Source organism: Oryzias latipes, chromosome 9 (genome assembly GCF_002234675.1).
Source record: "Oryzias latipes chromosome 9, ASM223467v1".
Classification (NCBI taxonomy): domain Eukaryota; kingdom Metazoa; phylum Chordata; class Actinopteri; order Beloniformes; family Adrianichthyidae; genus Oryzias; species Oryzias latipes.
Genome location: NC_019867.2, coordinates 14,233,454 through 14,253,051, shown reverse-complemented (window position 1 = coordinate 14,253,051; position 19,598 = coordinate 14,233,454). Strand labels below are relative to the sequence as shown.

The following is a 19,598-nucleotide window of genomic DNA, read 5'->3' as shown; positions in this document are numbered from 1 at the left end:
TTTCTAAACATGATGCAGATGTGGTCTAAAGTGATCCAAACCTATTAGAGAAAGCAGTTATAAAAAAAAACATTCAAAGTTGTCCTGACAGGGCACATTTGTTTTCATTGGATCCCCCAACAGCAACTTATTTCCCTTAATTCTGAGTAAATTCGTCTCATTAAGTTGGCAGATAATTTCTTACTTCAAAGCCACAGAGCTGCGTATGATTTGCTCTCCTAATTCCCATCACATCAGCTGATTCTGTGTGCTGCTGGCAGTGGAACAGGAGGAATCATTATTAATAACCCTCTCACTAACACACTAACACACTGAGAGGGAGTTGGAGACACAGCAGAAGACGGAGCTTGTCAGGGATTGCAGAGACAAGAGTTGGTCTGTCTTTATGTGGGAGCGCAGTGGTTGCACCATTTGCTCTCGTTCACATCCTGGCAGATGCACGCCGACTGAAGCCGTCTCTGAGCTCATCCACGGGAAAAGATCTGAGCTGTGGAGGAGCTGAGTTTGCCGCACAGACACACACACACAGACACACACACAGAACGCCTCGCCCCCATTGGTTGACGTCTCTCCACCCCACCACAGGAGTCTCTGAGGGGTCTGCTGCAGCACTCTGCTCCAGGGGCCTGGAAACGCTGGAGCGAGCCTTTCCCCCCCTCTTACTTCTATTTTTGGGCTGCGTATCCAAGGTTCTCAGCCTCCCTCATTTTCCACTGTTTTTAAGCATACTGGTTCCCAGTGTTGGCTGCTTTTGCCGCTCCTTTGCTCTTGCTGCAGACAGAAACAGCAGTGAGGCCTGCAGCTCACAGAGGCAATATGAAACCACAGAGACAATGAGAATCTGTGCAATAAAGGAAGGACGCATAAATCCTGCCTCCGCTGCAGGGCCTGGGGGGCAGCAACCCAGCGTTCAGCCAGCCGTGCAGACTCAGGCCACAGCTGAAAGAATTTGGAAAGGAGCCTTCCTGCAGTCAACCCCCACCCCACCCATAAAGACAAGGTTTAGGAAACCTTCTCACAAGCAGCCAAGCTCGCTAAGATTAATTTTATGTCAGTGAAAGTTTGACTTTACATCTTTATTTATCATAGTAATGTGAAAAGACTAATACAAGATTACTAACTCTGTGTAAAGCCTGACAGAGCTGACAAAAACAATAAAAAGGAAAGTGCCAAAGTTAAAGATGTGGAGTTTATTCTGCCAATAAAACCAGCAACTCCAACAGGCTACAATATACAATGTCAATGGAATGGGCTAATGCTTCAAACACTCCAATTATTGGCACTGTGATGGACTGATTATCCATAGAAAGAGATTTCCTCCTTTGATTCAGCATCTCTATCACAGAGGATCAACCAATCCACCAAAAGAAGATGTCAAACCTCAATCCTGGAGTAAAACTCAACAGGATCTGCCCACATTCATAAACTAGAGGGAGGTCCTTCATTCTACAATAGCCTATAGGGCTTCAGATTCATGGAGGAACCTGTCAGAAGGAGGAAGCATGTTTATGAATGAACATACTGCTTTCAGACAGTAGCATGCACTCTGATGGGGGATAATCATTCGTGTGGAAATAAGTCCAAGTGTTTGTTTTGGTGCGTGTGTGCGTTTTTACGCATTTTCCTTCAAACGCAAAAGCTTTAAACATTAAAGATGTGTGTTGATCACTTCTAAGTGTGTCCCCTGTGTAAAGTTACAAACTTTCTTATATCTTGCTAAGATTTTTGAAAGTTGGTTGACAGGAGTGATGTCAGGATTTGAGGTTCTGCTCTGTGTTTCTTCACATATTTATATATATATTTATGTATATACTGCGTCTTGATGGCGGTGAATGCCAGCGGGCATTAGAACAGCAAGCGGCCATCTGCCAGCCTAGCGAACTAGCAACCCCACCAGCTGCAGTCGCAAAACGCCCTACAAAGCAGGACATGCATGCAGCTTCTGACGTCTGCGGCCACACTGCGCTACAAAGACCAGAAAACCCAGGAGCGGAAACAATGAGAACCGGGCTTCCAGACGTCGCATAGACCCGCGACCAGCAAGTTTCCAAGCTTCTAAGTGCGCATCAGCTCCTTTCAGATGAGCAGTTCTAGCGATTGATGAGAAATATACCCAAAAAGACTCATGCAGGGGCACTTTAATACACCGACATGGCGACGGCAAGAACAGAGAGGGAGCTTTTTACTATTTTGGAAACTAGCGCGGACCCAGAAAGTAGCACGGAGTGCGACAGCCAAGAGTCTCCCCTTAATCTTTCAGCCGATGTGAAGTGGTTGGAAATTCCCAACAGAAAGCAGGATTCGGACGAGGAAGAAGAAGACGAAGTACGGGAGGAGGAGGAGGAGGAGGTGGAGGAGGACGGCGAGGGGGAGAATGGAATCACAGCCGCAGCCGCCGCGGCGGAGGCTGCAGACGCGGCCAGCTTCATCGCTGGAGGAGGCTGCAACATAATTCTGGTGACCGGCAGTAACGGGATCAAGCACGACGAGGAGGACTACGCCGAGGACTGCTATTATTCCACCTCCACTAACTGCTCCGACGCCACCTCCAACGATTCCGATATTGATTTCTCGGATTTGGAGGAGGAGGAGGAGCGCAGGGGCTTTTTCCGCTTTGACGATGACCTGGACGAGGACTGCGCGTCTCCGGACTTCTGGGGCGAGCCCGACCAGGTGATCTCAATCGAACCTTTCTCCGCTGCCAGTGGCCCTCAGCACTCGCTGGGGGACGATGCTGACACCCGTGACTATTTCCGGCTACTCTTCCCAGATTCTCTTTTTGAACACATGGTAGAACAAACAAACAATTACGCCCTCTATCGGCAAAGGAGAAGCGGGAAATCAGACCCCCACTGGCATCCAACTGATGTCAGAGAGATGAAGGCCTATGTGGGTCTGAATATTCTGATGGGCATCAACCAGCTTCCCGACACCGGCATGTACTGGGCCAGTGACATTTTCATCGGGAATGCAGGCTTTAAGAAAACCATGACAGCCAGGCGCTTTGAGAAGCTCACGCAGTATCTGCAGCTGTGTGACCGAGAGGCTGAGCCGGTGCGTGGGGAGCGCTGCTATGACGGCCTCTACAAGATCCGGCCTCTGCTGGACGTGGTGGAGAACACCATGTGGGACACCTACACGCCCAACCGCTGCTTGACCATAGACAAATGTTCCATCGCCACCAAAGGACGCTTCTCCCCTACTCAGTACATGTCCTCCAAGCCTGTGAAGAAAGGGCTGACCGTGTGGATGCTGTGCGACTCGCGCTCAGGCTACTGCCACCGAACCAAAATCCATGTGGGCAGGCCCAGCGAAGATGAGGGGGCGGCTTCCTTGGGCCACAGGGTGGTGACCTTTTTGGTGCGTGGCTTGGAGAGGCAGTACCACCATCTTTTCATGGATAGCTTCTTCACCTCTGTGCCTCTCCTCCAGAGGTTGCTGAGGGACGGGCTGTATGCATGTGGGCCCACCCAGCCCGGGCGCAGGGGCTACCCCGAAGTCCTGCGCCCGCGTAACGTTGGAAAATTATGCCAGGGGGAGTTCTACCAGTGCCAGCATGGCAACTTGGTTGCCACAGTGACACGAGACGTGAAGATGGTTAACTGCCTCTCAACTAATTCCGCTCCAGGAATTGTGGGAATCAGCCCTGGTCGACAGCAGCACGATAAGGAGGAGGAGGGGGAGAGCGACAGCATGGATGGCTGTCTTGGCGTTCCCAGACCTTTGCCCTTGCTGTTGTACCAGGAAAACATGAGAGGTGTTGACCTCTGTGACCAGCTGAGGGAATGCTATCAGGTTGGCAGGCCCTGTAAGAAGTGGTGGCGCTACTTTTTGTGGTTCTACGTCAACCTGTGCATCGTCAACGCATACATAGTGATGAGGGAGAGCAGAGGGGGCGCGCCACCTGCAGGCTTCAACGGAAAACAGTTCACTCAGCGGCACTTCCGTGTGCGCCTGGCACAGCAGCTGATTGGAGATTATCAAGGGGCCAGGGGCATGGAGCGGGCAGCACGCAAGAGACACGCAGATTCGCCCATAGAGTATGGACATCGCCTGGAGCGCATGTCCGAGCGCTCTAGGCGATGCAGGAACTGCACCAACAAGGGGCTGCGACATGAAAGCGTGTTCGGCTGCAAGATATGCAATGTCCACTTATGCAGGGGCGGCTGCTTCTCTGAGTTTCATAAATGAGACAAAAATGTTGTTTTATACCTTTTTGTGTCAGGTTTTTTTTTTTTTTCAAAGTCAAGAACAAAAACATTTAATTCCAAAGGTTTCTTCTCCAGTTAAGATTCTAGTCACACACTTTATGTAGAGCTACTTTTAGGTTAGATGTATTATTGCACGCATAGAGAAAATTATCCAAAAAGCTGCAGATTATTTGAATTAGCATAGAATGTTTATGAACTCGCCTTCTGTAACACTGACATATTTGCCTTGTGTCACTTTTTATACTTAAAGATACCGTATGAATTTTTTTATCTCTCTATATATAAACAAATAAAGAAAAGAAAAAAACAAACGTTTCTGCACTTGCTATAGATCAGAAAATGTTTAAGATTGGATGGTTATTTCTTTTTTTTCTAATAAAGAATTCATTTTGAGATTTTGAACATTCTCCATTTTTTAAACATAGAGAACACCCGATGTGGTTGATATTAAAACGTTCATTAGATCTGATGGAGAGCTCTTCTCAGTATGTTCACAGACGTGTAGGTCTGGATACAGGAACCGTCTCAACACAGGTTACGGTTTAGCAGCTCAATAGACACAGATCCGTCTGTGGCCCGTTTACTTACCGTATTTTTTAGAGTGTAAGACATTTTTTTGAATAATTTGGCCGGGGATGCAACATAAACTCAGGTGCAATTTATATGTAATTTTTATAAAAAACTAAATAAATAGCAACAACCACTAAAGGTGTGTCATCAGTATTCGTTTCTGACAACAACAGAATAAGAAGTCTTACCCCTTGCTTGGTAATTTTTTTCAGAAGCGACACAAATGCTGAGGAATTCAACAGATTTACTGATTTGAAGTGATACAAAGAGTTTAGTTGACTTGCTTTGTTATTCTTATCTTAATAATTGCTCATCTATTGCACTGATATACTAGATTCCTTCTATGTTTCTTGAAGCTAAATAAGCACCAACAGCAGTGAAGCGTGTAGATATTCAGTTTATTATGGTTTTCTATTCCGTTATTTAGATTTTCCTTTCAAGATAAAATGTCGGTTCGTGTTCCTCTACTTTCCTCTACTAATAAGTTTCTCCCAAAAATACGACTTATTTATCATTTGTTTTTCTTCTTTATTATGTTTTTTGTTTAAGTTTGAACGGCTGTGATTTATACTTATTTGGAGTGACTTATATTCCAAAAAATACTGTAACCAGAAATGACCCTTTTATACAGACTAGAAGATCATTTTGGGTGTAAATTAGAGCTATGGGTTCCAGTTGGAAGGGGGGGAGGGTGGCCACCTGAAGCAGTTTTTTTCAAACAGTGTGCCGTTAGAGATGGCCAGGTCTGGCCTTGAGGAATTTATTTGATTTCATCTAATTGGTCTTAAACATTTACCAGGATTTTAACTCTGTGTTCATCCAAACAGGTCCAGGTTTCACACTTATGAAGGATAATAAAATACTTTTTTTTAAATGTTTATTTGATTCTTATTCACGACACTTAGATAAGAATCATCATATATTGTTAGTATAGATTACAGAGTATTATTTTTATTACATTTTCATGTGATGGTGAGCCTTGTTATTTTTATCAAGGAAAAAATGAATCTTGGCTCAAAAACGGTTGAAACACATTGACTTAGAGTATAAAACAGCAAGTACATAGCTAGTAAAATGAGGAACAAAGCTGTTTCTGACGCCTCAACAGAAAGTACAGTTAAATTAGGAATAATTATTTGACTTGTGAATGAGTTGAAGGCATTCTGAACACTTGACGAGGCAATGCAGTCAGAGAAAGGCCAATTCAGCAGGTCAGACTCCCCGTCTCCTTCTTTAGGACTCATCTCCTTTAGTCTCTGCTAGCAGAGGCACGGCTCTGCCTCAAACACACACACACAGTCTCCGCCTCTCCGTTCCCTCGTTCCCCAGCTGGGAAAGGGTTAGTCAACTGGACGCCCTTCCTGCTGATCAGCGGCAGCCCCCGTGGGGAGTTGCCATGGCAACAGCGGCCGATGAAGACAGGGAGTCGCCAGCAGGCCCGCATGGTTGTCATGGTAGTGGCTCTGGCTGCGGAGATGGGAGGTGCCAGATGCCACACCTTCCGACTCCCCTCTCCAAAAACTAGGGAGGGCTGTAGTGCGGTGTGTGAGTGTGTGCATGTGTGAGTGTGGAAGGAGCTGGGCTGGCTGGCAGCCTCTACACCCCACTCAGAGCCAGACTGGTTACCAGGCAGGCTCTGCTGCTCCTCCGATAAAACCACAGTTGCTGTTGAAACTGAACAAAAGTGCTGCTTTGCTTTGTGGACATCTTCATTTAGGTGCTGCTGGAATTACAGGAGCTGCTTTATGTTACAATCACATCCGTATAATACTAAACTAATACTTTGTTGGTATAGCCATTTCACTGGACGAAGCAGAATCTGAGCTGTGTAAAGTAATATCAAAAAAGTTTTGACTAAAATTAATGGCAAAACAGCCAAACAGTCACATTATGGAGATATTTTTAAAATTACAAATTAACAACACTTGCTTGAAGCCAGAATATCTAGATTATTTATTTCAAAAATGCATTGTAACCACAGAATGTGCAATTTCCAGCATTCAGCATCAAGGTGTCTTAAAGACCCACTCCAAAGAAAATTGCGTTTTTGGTGATTTTAACATGTTTTTGTAGCATTTTACGCGTAATGGAGAACTTATATGAAAACATTTAAGAATTAAACTGCATTTTTGAATATTCTTTATTCGTATCGGGATGAATCAGGAGCAGATGAAAAAATGCCTTTTGAAAAGTTGTCTTTTATGATGCAGCAAGTGAAATGGACAGGCCAAAGCTCTCTGCTCTGCTATATTCTGATACAGACTTGCAGACAAATAGATCCATGAATGTCTTCCTTTACGTCGTCTGAGCTGGGGTCTGGCTCAAAATTGTAACGACTGGATAGCTCCAGAATTGCTCAACATTTTTGTTGCATTGTTAATGTTAGCTTGGGGTTGCACGAGCTTGTAAGCTAGTGGGAGAGGGTGTAAACCAAGGGATGGTGGGATATCAGCAGAGGCTTACTTCGGTGCCAATAGTCCCGCCCACAACTCAGAGGCAAATTTCTGTGAACTCCTGGCGCTCTGCAGAAACTATGTCCTAGAAAACGACAATGGCTTTTTCATTTTGGCCAAAACTGGCATAATTATGATTAAAAGACCCCTGGAAATGCTTTTACAATAGATCAAAAGCTGATCGGAGTGGGACTGAGTCTATTTTATGGGCAGCATCGACTAATTCAGTGTTTTTCAACCTTTTTTGAGCCACGGCACACTTTAACCTTGACAAAAATCCCGCTGCACACCAGCATCCAAAAAAATAAAATAATAGTCTGCATTGATCTACAGCACCTCCGCAATCTCAGATGCATTTTTGTGAAAATTATTGTGGCAGAAAAAGTTGGAAGTTGCAGCTGTTTTTTCTAAAAGATGTACTAAAAGTTAGATGATTTAAAAACTGTTTGCTAGTGGTTTCAAGACGTTTAACAAGAAAGACTCCTTTTTTAAATAAAACTTTATTAACAAATATTGCACATACAAAATACCAAACACAAAACTCCACACTGTGTGCAAAATACAATTTTCACATTCGCCAGGAAAATGAACACAAAAATCAAAAAACCATAATAATAACAATGTAAAACAGGTTAAGCATACATAAAACAACAATAATAAAGGCTAAGGAATCTGTTAAAGTTTCAAAAGAGACCATGTTTCAATTGTTCTGACAGCTTTTTTGTTAGTGGAGGATTTTATACTGTTTACATACAGTACCATTTCTTTCTGAAAAACATAAAATAATTTTTTTATTGGCATATTTTCATGTGCTAGACACTGTCACTTTAAACCAATGCATCACGGAAGATGAAGTGTGAAAACTGCCACAAAAAGGCAGAAAGACTCGCGTCTCTAAGCTTCATGGTTTTGTTCACTTGTTCTGTTGGAACTGAGAGACTTTATGAACTAAATCGGAACAAGGAAGTGAAGACTTTAACCACTTCTGATTGGCCAGACTGATGATTGTTGGAGACAGTTAAAGGGGCGGGACTTTTCCACAAACAGCTGAAGCTGCGGCTAAATCGCGGTACCGTCATTCTTATCAAAATGTCTTTAATAGAATCAAATAAACACAAAGAAAAAAGTATTTTACGATCTATCATATTCTTAACTACTCAGTGTTTTATTAGGGCCTGTTTGGATGAACAAAGAGTTGATAACCTGGAGATGGTAAATGTTTTTAGATCAGTGAATAAGGGCAATTTCCCACGGCACACCTGACCATCTCCCACGGCACACTAAGTGTGCTGCGGCACACTTGTTGAAAAACACTGGACTAATTTATGCAGAAAAGGTATTCATCTCTTTTTTTTTGGCGTAAACTGTTGACTTTGTTAAAAACTAATGATACCATTTTCTTTTGTTACAAGAACTCAGACGTTGAATAAAATCTTCAGAAGCATGTGGAATTGATTTGAGAGTAACATCTCCCCCTAGTGGACAAATGTAAAAAGAGATCAGCTGAGCCTGAAACAGTATGAGAAAAGAAAATGTTCATTCACACAATGTACCAATAAGCAGAAAGATATCTACTGATTTTAATTTTAATTTGTTATCAAAAGGAAAATTCAATATTTTATACATTTGTTTTCTTTGTCTTTTTTAAGTTTATGCATTTTTTGAAGCAGGAAACTTCTTAAACCAGATGGATCTCTTTGGTTTTTGTGTGGGAGGTTTTGGAAAACCTCGCAGGACGACAAGAGGGAGTTTGATTTCTGGGTTTGTTGCTGAATGGACATCAAGGGAAACCTGTTAAAGACAAGAAAAGAAAAAAAATCCACAAACTCAAACAAAGTTTAAACCCAAAGCCTAGATTATTGGGATACTTTGGATCTAGATAAGTGAATTTTGCTTGACATTAGATTTCAATGGGTAGATTATTTGCACTTTTTGTTTTTCCCGTTTGTTTTTGTAACAAGTGGCGTCATAGAACAACTGTAACATGACACTTCAATGTCTCACATTTGCATAATTCATCATGAATTGCGGGTAATGCTTAGTATAAGACAAAGGTACCTTGATTCTGTACTCAAGCTTCATCATGCAGCAGTTGAAAAAGGTGGGGTAGCTCTGTGGAGGGATACTTAGAACTTTGGTGGTGATGCAGCTGCTTACAGGAACCAGATCTCCTGTCCCAAACAGAATCTCATTTGTGTGAATTCTCCGCTTTGACTGAGCAACAAATGTCTGTTTCTCGCACAGGTAGAACTTGGGAGTTACCAGGCACGTTGAATCATTGAGCACTTCACAAAATACTCCCACCGCCTGACCTGTTTGTATGTGGGAGAAATGAACAGTTTACATCTGAATGATGACAGAATGATGCAGAGGCAGATATTATATCCAGCATCTGTTTACCTTGCTCTAGCCCCACTTTTTCAGAGCTGACATTCATGGTGACCTTTCCAGAGCCAAAAAATGTAACCCTGGAGGCAAATTGTTGCTCCTGAAAAAAAATAAAAATAAATGACTTTCATGGAAACAAGAGGATCACAGTGGTGGGAAAAAAAGAAATAACACAAAAAATAGCCTTGGTACCTTGAGTTCAATGATCATTGCCTCCGATTTAGAGCCAAACGGAAACTCCGAGTTGGTGAAAAAAGGAAATTCGGTTTTGGTTTTGTGAAAAAGCCAAATGGACTGAGTGAGCTTAGCTCGCAAACTGTATGTGATCTTCCCCCATTTCCCTTTAAAAGAGGAAGGCATGTCTCTGCATTAAAGAAAATCGTGTTATTTAGAAGATTGTGTGGGAGATGCTAAATATAAATCCAATGTGAAAATGTAAACTTACATATTAGGAATTACAAAGCTGAATGGATACACATTTTTCCCTGGTGGCATTATTTCAGAACCTTTAAAAACAAAAAAGAAGCAAATTCTTACATGCACTAAAACATAGCTTTCCTGAAGTCCTCTGAAAGTTACTAACCATCGCCTTTGTTTTTATCCTGAATAACAATATGTTCAAATTCAAAGTATTTCTTCTTGTTGCTGTGGAGCACTTTTGTTTGTCCTTCCTCTTCATACCAGGCGACCTTGGCCTTTCCTTTTGCTTTGACATAAAAACATTGCACTTTGATTTTCCTACTTGTCACCACAGTTACTTTTCCGGAAAGGACGTCTCCGGGAGAGTGGGCGCCTCGTTCGCTCAGCTTGTCGTACTCCACAGAGAAATGTTTGACAGCCATGATGAGGCAACACCTGAAAGTTTCCGAAGCGTCAGACGTGAAAGAATGAGACAAAACTCACCCAACAGGTGTGAATCAACCTACGCAGGCATACCTGGCTTCCCTTTGTTGAGCAGAGATGCATGCTGTGTCATGGATTCCTCTGGAATCATGCCACAAGTGATCACATGATAAGGCCTGCAGGTATTGCTTTCACAGAAGTAACTCTAACCAGCAGTTTGACAAATTAAGTTACAGGAACGTGTGATTTTTTGTAATTCGTGGACCCCGCTTTAAATGGTACTGATAGCAATAAAAAAAGCACAGTTGTGCATGTGTGTGTTTTTTCTGAGATATTATGCAAAAAATGAGTTTTAATCATAACGTTCTCCTGTCGCCATTCATTTGTGAATATCAAGAACAAAGGTATGTCTCAACACTAAGAAGAGCTATAAATCATGTTCATATGGCAAGAATACATAATCGGTAACTCAGGCACCTTAAAGCAAAGAAGATATTTAGAAATTGGTAAATTTCACTCCAGGAGGGATGCTGATGGGCTGCACTGTGTGAGTAGGACTCTTGCCTATAACGAGAAGGCCCTGGTTTAAATCCAGGCTGACTCCTTTCTGTGTTGAGTTTGCATGTTGTTCTTGTGCATGCATCCATTTTCTTGGGGACTCTGGCGTCTTCCCACAGCCCAAAATGCTTCAAAGATTAATTGGTGATTCTAATTGGTGCCAAGGTGTTAACGTCAGTGTGTGACCTTGGTCCAGTCAGGTGATCTGTTCATGGTCAGCCAACAGTAGCTGGGATTCCAAGGATTCAGAAAAAAGATGGAGAGATGCTGACAGTGTCATACTTTTTATGTTTAATTTTGAGGAATTTGAAGATTTCAGCTTCTGATTACAATTTCTGTGCTAATAAAATAAAAAATATTAAAAATCTTTTTTTATAAGATTTTTTCCTTTTTCTGCACAACTGTCGCATCGCCGTTCCCTTTTCCAGGACCAGCTTCTCCCAATATTAGCCTATTTTGCAAAACTGACAACATCAATAGGAATTGTATGCAGCACCATCAACACAGCCCCCAATCAAGGCTACTGACACATTATGTTGGAAATAAATTTGCTAAAACAGGTTTTTCCTTTAAGAAAGTTGAGGTATCTGAAACTGGGAAGGTGAATCTAAAATTACAAACAGGCACAAATACAAAAAACACAGGACAGATTGAATCATATTTTATGATTATATACAGAAAACAGTAAAGAAAATTTGTCTTTAGAATAAACTATGTAACAATGCTGTCAAAAATTAGCCATTTCTCCTATCAAAATGATGCAGTATTGTTAATTGCATATTTGTTCCTCTGATACAATAGAAAAAATGAATTTAGATTATTAGCAAGCATGCTGAAAGGAGAAACTTGAGGGAAATTCACAGCATCTGTGTGTGAGGTAGAGAACAAGGAACTCATAGTCAGATTAACCATCATTTTACCACCCTAAAAGCACCAAAAGAAACACCAAAACGCAGAAAAAGAGGGGAGCTGTGAAGGTCCAGCATCCAAGAATGAGCCTCTTTGTAGGAATCCAGAACAATGAAAAGGCTGACGCAATGAGGCAGTCTTCTTCTCAAGCTTAACATGATGGCAGAAGACTCTGCTTCTCATTGTGGAAACAATCAAACCATGTGAGGTAAATGCTGCTCTGCAAACACATGAACCTATGATGTCTTTAGCAGGGAGCTATTTAAAAAGGTGTTACCATGCAGCTGATTAAGGGCAGCTTTGATTAAAAGCATGACCGACTGCAGTCTTTTGGATCAACTTGACTTTTCAGCGACGTTTCAGCACATCCTGATTAGAAGAGCTAATCCATAAAATAATAATTCTATAGATTTGAAAACTGTTTTGGTACAGGATCTCCCTGAATTTGGCAGTTTAGTAGAGTGAAAGACACAGCCACATGCTCCTAGTCTAGTTAGCTGATTAGTTTAAGCATGCATTAAAAATACATACTGTTAAGCATTAAAAATATATACTCTTGAATAAAATCTTTCATTTTTATTACTAAAAGTATAGTTGTTTAAAGTTGTATTTAAAAAAAAAAGCAAGTAAGTCAAACCATGTCAAATATGATTGAAAGCACATGACGTCTCCGTAAAGACCTCTTCGTAACTTCATGTTTGAACACCAGAGTCCATTCTGTGAGGACTGACCAAGCTTTGTTAAAACTTTTTCTGAGAAAAATCGTTTGGAGAAGGGTATAGTTGATGTGTGCCATAAGAAGGAGGTAAAGGTGAAGATACTGATGATGGTTGTAGGGGGGCTTGGTTCCCTGGTGGAGGGGCTGGATTCCCTGGTGTTGGAGCTGGGTTCCATGCCGGAGGAGCTGGATTCCATGCCGGAGGAGCTGGATTCCATGCCGGAGGAGCTGGATTCCATGCTGGAGGGGCTGGGTTCCCTGATGGAGGAGCTGGGTTCCATGCAGGGGGGGCTGGGTTCCATGCAGGAGGGGCTGGGTTCCCTGATGGAGGGGCTGGGTTCCATGGTGCAGGGGCTGAATTCCCAAAGGCTTCCGGTCCAAGGCCAGCAGCAGCAGAATATGATGGTGGTAAGCCAGCAGACCCCTGGGACCCCCGCAGGATGACGATATCAAATTTGATTGCTGGATCTGAAGCAAACTTGATATCAAGGTACACCTATGGACAACAATTCTGTTACTTTACAGTTTTATACCAACAACATTTGATTATTGATAGAACTTGCCACTTATTCACCACTTATTCAAGTTTTATCATTTAATTTGTGCAGCTAAATAACACCTGTTGATGCTACTAACCCGCAAGAATGCTAATATATTCAATAGAATAAATGTACAGACCCTTTTTCTATAAAATTAGAATAAGATGGAACAGTGTTTTCATTTCTTTTATTCCATTCAAAAATGCTGTTTTCATTGAACATAGATTCAAGGCCCACAGTTTATTATTATTTTTTTTTAATTGTGGTTCCAGCTCATAAAATCCACAAAAATAGGATTTCACAAAATTACAATACTGTGGAGAAATCTGCCCAAATGTGGCAGAGCATGTATGTTTAAACTGAGTTTCACCAACTAATCGTCCAGTAAATGCAAAGCAGCTGCACAGGTTCCCCACATGTCATCAAAATGGTTCAGTTCATAGCTAAGGAAGCTGGTTTTTCCACAGAGCGCTGTGTCCAAGCAGACCAATGGGAAGTCTAATGGAAGGCCAGAATTTGGCAGGAGAATATGCACCAGCAAAAAAAAAACTGACTGTAAACTTCAGCAGATTGTCAAAGGGACAAGATTCAAGAAGCAGCAGACATCCAGAAAGAGTGGAAGGAGCTGCAGGAAAAGCTTCAAAAAAACACCACACTTACAGCAGCACCTGGCCCCAGCCCATACTACTGAAGAATTGAAGATGGAGATATCATTTAGAAAATACTTCATATTGATTGATTTGATTTAATCGTTTATCTTTTTGAAAAATCTGAGAAGTAAATGATGATTTCTCCACAGTATTTTAATCATCTGTTTTTGTAAGTTTCATGAACTGGAACCACTTGAAATCATTTAAAAAGTGAACCTGAATCTATTTTCTATGAAAGTTTAATTTTTTTGAATGGAATTATGGAAATGAATACCCTTTTTCATTTTCTCTTTTTTGGAAAGAAGCTGTAGATGGCATCTGAAACAGAATTCTTTTAGGACATGCTAGTTATTATTTGATTGCAAATATGTTTCCAATTTACGTGAAAACCTTTCACCTAGATATAATGATCTCTTTGCGTGTTTTTCTACAAAAGCCTTGTGTCTTGTTATGTCATGCATGACACACCGCAGCAAGATGGTCTGCTTTCCATTTTGCAATTATAGGCGTGTCTAGAGGACTGACTGTTTAGCTCGTTCTGCCACTCGTCTAAGAACATTTTTTAAGTAGAGATGAAATCCAGATGCCATAACTACAAGAAAACGTCACCAGGATGAATGAAAATCCTCATCAACAAACCTTTTGTGCCATTTAGATTTAATATTTAAACTACTAAAACAACAGTTAAGTCCCCAATTCTAATTCTGGTTGTAGCTTTTTGTTATTTCAAAATATGATTTTTGAAACAAAGATCTGTGTTGTTGACCTTATCCAATCGTTGCTCACCTTGAGTCTGTACTCTGCTTTGATGATGTTGCAGTTGAGGATGGATGGCTCAGCATCATGGGGGATGGTAATAACCTGTTTGACCGTTTCTGATGTTTTTTTAGGGATGGATGCTCCAACCTCTTTTACGAGATCTTTAGTATGGTATCTTTTATTCCCTTGTGCATAGAAGCTGTGCTTTCTGTATAAGCAGTACTTGGGCTTGACCTCCCGAGAGGAATTGTTCTGGATGGACGACACCACCTTTATTCCTTCCCCTGTGAGAAAGGGCATTCGTGTTAGAGCAAGCTTAAATGTTAAACCAGGAAGTGTCGGTGGGATTCTGGGGGATATTACCTTGGAAGAAACCAGATTTTTCAAGATTAACCTCCATCGCTACAGACCCAGAGGTGAAGACATGCATTTTCTTATCCTTTGAATTACGCACAGGGGTCTGAAAAAAATATTGATGATAATAACTGAATCATATCAATTAACTAATAAAAGAAAGAAAATAATCTGTTAAATCCTTGCAAAGTGATATAGAAATAGAAAAATTCTAAACAAATTGAAAAGTCAAACTAGTAAAAATTCTGTTAATAATAATCTCCTGCAATTCAAAAGCTAACTGCAAACTCTTGTGTGGGCAGACACTGAATGGTGCCTATTTAATTCTGAGCAAATATAAATGACAGTGAGCAAAGAATTGCTTCCTGTCGACTTCTTTCAGCAGCCTACACATGTTTATTACTCTATTTTTGGGAGAAAAAAGAAAAACATAATAAATTCAGTGGATACCATCAGCCCAGGGAGGGTGTTTGGGTCCGGTTTTGCCACAAAGTTGATAGTGGTGGAAGATTTCTTGTTGATCCTCATTGACCTGCTCAACTCTGCTTCCAGCGAGAACACAATTTTACCATCACTCCCTTTGAAGGAGGAAGGGATACCCCTGTTGACCACAAAGCGAGATGTGTGAGCAACTGGTACAAAAAATAATAAAAACCAATTATAAATAGGATTAATCTGTAAATATTTTAGAACTTAATACATTTTAAAACATGTGTAAACAGCTCCATCAGTTCACCTTAGACATTTTTTTTCACTTATGTTAATGTAGGTTCAAATGTGAGCGTTAAGACATCCTAGAAAAAACTGGGGGCATTTAACCTCTTGACATCTTGACCCATGTTTAACATAAACAATCAGTTTGTGTGTGAATATCACTCTTGCTGCTTGTTTTTTTTTTTTTTTGCTAAAATCAACAAACGTATTTTTTTGTCAAATATGATTCCTACTGTAAAGGGATCTGAAAGCAGAATGGGTAGACATGAACTCCTGGGGCCAGAACGCTGGGGTCTAAATAAAAAACAAACAGTTAGTACAGTTATACTGTAAGGAGAAAAAAAAAGCACTAATATGTAGAAATGCATATGCATTAAAGATATAATAGGGATTTTCATTTGAAATTGGGCACAAAAACAAAATACGGAAAATCCTGATACATTCACACAATTCTCCCATAGGATCTTTAAAAACTGTTCAAAGCCTAAATGAAAAGCACACTAGCCGGACTTCTGTGGTTTGGATTTTCTCAACAGAGTCTTCAACACGCACCACAAATAAGCTTTCTCATTGGAACATTTTTTTACCTGTTTTTTTTTAAGTGGATACAATTCTAAATTTCTCTAAATTAAGTCCTAATTATGCTAATATCTTCAAATTGTATCCATTACAAATTAAAACCTCTCTCTTTCACAACACTAACTTGTTTAAAATTACTAAAGTACCTTTTTTTAAATTAAAAAACAAACAAACATTTGAAGTGCTGTAAAAGTAGAATTAACAGCAAATAAACTTTGAAATGTCTCACTTACATGATGTAGTATTCTGGTTTGTCAGCTGGACATGCTGCTTCTCTGAAAAGAAAGGCTGACTCTTTAACCAGACACAAACATGAAACAACATTATAAAGTGGTCTTGTTGACAAAAATAATTATTATTAACACTTAGACTAATGTATACCCAAAAGATGGACAGGTTATATCCATATTGTCTTTTTTTTTTTTCTGGGTCTGTTGTGAATTTTTTACTGAGAGGAATAGCAGGTCCTGTGACCTAAAAGTCCCCACCTCTCAGCGTTTCTCTGTTTTAAGGCATACAGGTAAGAGTCTGCACAATTGCTGCAAGACTCAGGACCAAATACCTACAGCAGCTTTTGTTTTATCTTTTGCTGAAATTGCAGAGTATGGCTGTTGATTCAACACCAAGTATTGAATGTAGTATTGTAGTATATAAAATTGTGACTTGTTGACCTGACTGCGTATTTGCATCAGTTAAGGAATCTTATCTCACCAAAAAGTACAATACGAACATTCTTCTTAAATGTTTAAAAAATAATACAAAGTTTTGAGCCTAATTCTTCTTAAACATTATTTCTTACATAAAGGTCAACAGACTTTCAGCAGAATTTGTTTTCATAGAATCAAAATGACAAAGACTAGGCTTTACACACAAACCAAATTGCATGCCACACATACTGTATAATTCTCTTGTGTTGCCATACTTAACAATTATTGCTTCAAAATTTGGGGAAGTATACAAACCACTTTAAAACCGTTGTGCATTTTATAAAAAACTGCACACCACCATTTATCACCAGTAAAACATTAGTTATTTAAAAATTTCAAGATTCTTAAACTTTTTAATCTAATAGAACACATGATACTAGAACTGATTTACAAATCAAGACATAATTTACTACCAGTACATTTACAATCTATGTTTTATGACAGATTGGGTCGTAATAGTTTGAGGGGAAAAAATAATTTTGGAGAACTCAAGGCACGCACAATTAGAAAGAGCTTTGTATAACAATAGATGGAGTTATTGTTATGGAACATTGATGGCTATAATGACGACAGAAAGTGGACAAAGACAGTAGTGTGCTCCCCCCCTCCTGGTCTGGCTGGTCTGGCTGGGTAGGATTTGGTTCCCCTTATTAACACACGGTTAACCTCGGCAGCATGCATGTATCTCCACACCCACGTGCACGTGCACATGCACACTGCTCCTTGTCTGCTTCATCCCTCCTAACCCACAGTGTATTGATGGACAGATGTCTTCCGCTCCGATCTTCGTGTCAGAATTTCACCTTTGGATGTAATATTTGTCTTTCCAGCAGATCTGGCATAATTGTTACATCTTAAAATATTAACTTATTCAAATCAGTGCTTGTATCCCCCACTTTCTCCACCTCTCTTCCTTTCATTCACTCCCCCCCCCCCCCATCCACCCCCACACACACACATTTTTCCCCTCTCCCTCCCCAAACACACTAAATGTAACAAATAAATAAAAAATAATAAAGTAACAAAAAGGGGTTAATACAAATTTACACTCTGGTTTTTCAAAATTATATAACCTGTTTTTGTGATAGTAAAACCTGTCCAACACAAAAGGCCTTCAGCTCTAATCTGTTTGCTCAGCCGTTGGACAGAAGCTCAGTTGTTGGACAGAACAAGTTAGGAATAAATAAATAAATAAATAAATAAACTTTAGTATACGTACTATATGACCAGGTCAGACTAAATTGGAACATTTCAGCTTACAATATAAAGAAAGTATATGGACATTGCACATTGCATATAGACATTGCAAGCACACTGCCTCAGTTTTTAACATACCTGTAGTACACTTGAATAGACCACTATTTGCTAAGGTTTTTTGTTTTTTTTAGAAAATAGCCTAAATGTGATCAGTCAGTGCTTTTTTCTGTTACAAAAAAAGAGTTTTCTAAAAATAAAAAGTAGTGCAGAAAAAAAACGACACTTACCTTTGACATTCTTATTTCGTATGAAGTACTGTTTCTGAGTGAAGTATTTGTCTTTGGAGTGGTACACGACAGTATGATCCCCGTGCGTCTCTGTCCACATCACCTCAGCCTTCGCCTTGAACTTAACAAACAGGGACTCGATCTGGGAGTCTTTGCCCATTTCCACAGTGACTTGTCCTGTAATGAAGTCTCCATTGGTGAAGGTGTTCCTTTCGTTGATGGAGTTGTAGGCAATTTCTATCTTCTTCACCGTGGAGTTCATGATTGCTCTGCCAGGAAACCCGAATTAGACAAACATCTAACTTGGCTTAAATCCCCTCCCTGAAGAGGAGGAGGCGCGCTCAGAGAGGAAACGCTCAAATTACATGATGATTCAAACGGCTCTGCTAGCTTTGACAGGAAAATGAAACACAGGAAAAGAACAGACTCCAATGTTGAAATACGAGAGGTCGATTAAAAGTGATCGGGAAAAAAACAAGATGTTTAGTCATAATGATCGTTTAGCCACCAGTGATGGTGGCTAAACCAGTGTAGTTTAGAGTGTGGGTTTCTGTGAAGGAAACTTTGAGAGTTCGGTAAAGTTAGAAAGATATTCACAGATTCGGACTTCCGGCCTCAATAACTTTTCTGATAAACGCTCAAATGTGTCAGCGAGTATCTCAATCATTCTGTATTAACACAGAGAGTGAACTACAAATGCATTTCAAAAGAAAAAAGATCGTTGTTTTGCCTTTTGATAAGAATTGTTCTCTCCGAGGTGTAAATGCAGACATGCAGCAAGCTCGCTGCCAAGGGACCATCAACAAAGTGCAACCTCTGTGAAACACCTTTCTCTAAAAATCAATCTTTTAAAAACGAATACATTTCTACATTTATATGAACTGGTAATGAAGACCAGCATATTCATGTTACAATAAATATTTTATGAGAAAGTCCATCTTTATTTTATTGCATGCATTTTTCACACGTTAATAGAGGTATGAATCATAATTAAAGTGATCAATAGCTGTGAAGATCCTGAAACTATTGTCACCAAACTTCATGTACTGACTAATCATGTCCTTATTGTCCGCCTACAACAGATATTTGGTCAGAAATTCACTTTGTTGATTTGTAGGATGTTTTCATTTTAAAATATGGATCAGATTTGGTCAGAATTCCT

General features: G+C 40.3%; 3 protein-coding genes across 5 annotated transcripts; 1 reads left to right on the top strand and 2 right to left on the bottom strand.

The window, feature by feature from the left end:
* Nucleotides 1-1,304: 1,304 nt before the first annotated feature.
* On the top strand, nucleotides 1,305-4,613 carry LOC105354747 (piggyBac transposable element-derived protein 4-like). Its single transcript, XM_011479258.3, has one exon. The coding sequence runs from the start codon at nucleotides 2,152-2,154 to the stop codon at nucleotides 4,189-4,191; it is 2,040 nt and encodes a 679-aa protein (XP_011477560.1). The 5' UTR covers nucleotides 1,305-2,151; the 3' UTR covers nucleotides 4,192-4,613.
* Nucleotides 4,614-8,478: 3,865 nt separating this feature from the next.
* LOC105354746 (arrestin domain-containing protein 4-like) lies at nucleotides 8,479-11,179 on the bottom strand. The gene is made up of 5 exons (XM_023958527.1): nucleotides 10,068-11,179; nucleotides 9,815-9,986; nucleotides 9,635-9,722; nucleotides 9,293-9,546; nucleotides 8,479-9,025 (listed from the first exon to the last, which is right to left on the bottom strand). The coding sequence occupies exons 1-5, from the start codon at nucleotides 10,115-10,117 to the stop codon at nucleotides 8,885-8,887; spliced, it is 705 nt and encodes a 234-aa protein (XP_023814295.1). The 5' UTR covers nucleotides 10,118-11,179; the 3' UTR covers nucleotides 8,479-8,884.
* Nucleotides 11,180-11,669: 490 nt separating this feature from the next.
* LOC101165151 (arrestin domain-containing protein 3) lies at nucleotides 11,670-18,939 on the bottom strand. 3 transcript variants are annotated; one of them, XM_011479255.3, is made up of 8 exons: nucleotides 18,437-18,939; nucleotides 16,479-16,520; nucleotides 15,900-15,960; nucleotides 15,403-15,553; nucleotides 14,962-15,058; nucleotides 14,626-14,882; nucleotides 12,846-13,146; nucleotides 11,670-12,782 (listed from the first exon to the last, which is right to left on the bottom strand). In XM_011479255.3, the coding sequence occupies exons 1-8, from the start codon at nucleotides 18,696-18,698 to the stop codon at nucleotides 12,673-12,675; spliced, it is 1,281 nt and encodes a 426-aa protein (XP_011477557.1). In that variant the 5' UTR covers nucleotides 18,699-18,939; the 3' UTR covers nucleotides 11,670-12,672. The 3 variants fall into 3 exon arrangements, with proteins under 3 accessions (XP_011477557.1, XP_004072683.2, XP_011477558.1); XM_004072635.4 differs by having other exon boundaries at nucleotides 11,670-13,146; nucleotides 18,437-18,938; XM_011479256.2 differs by having other exon boundaries at nucleotides 11,670-13,146; nucleotides 16,479-16,539; nucleotides 18,437-18,549.
* Between the last annotated feature and the right edge of the window lie 659 nt (nucleotides 18,940-19,598).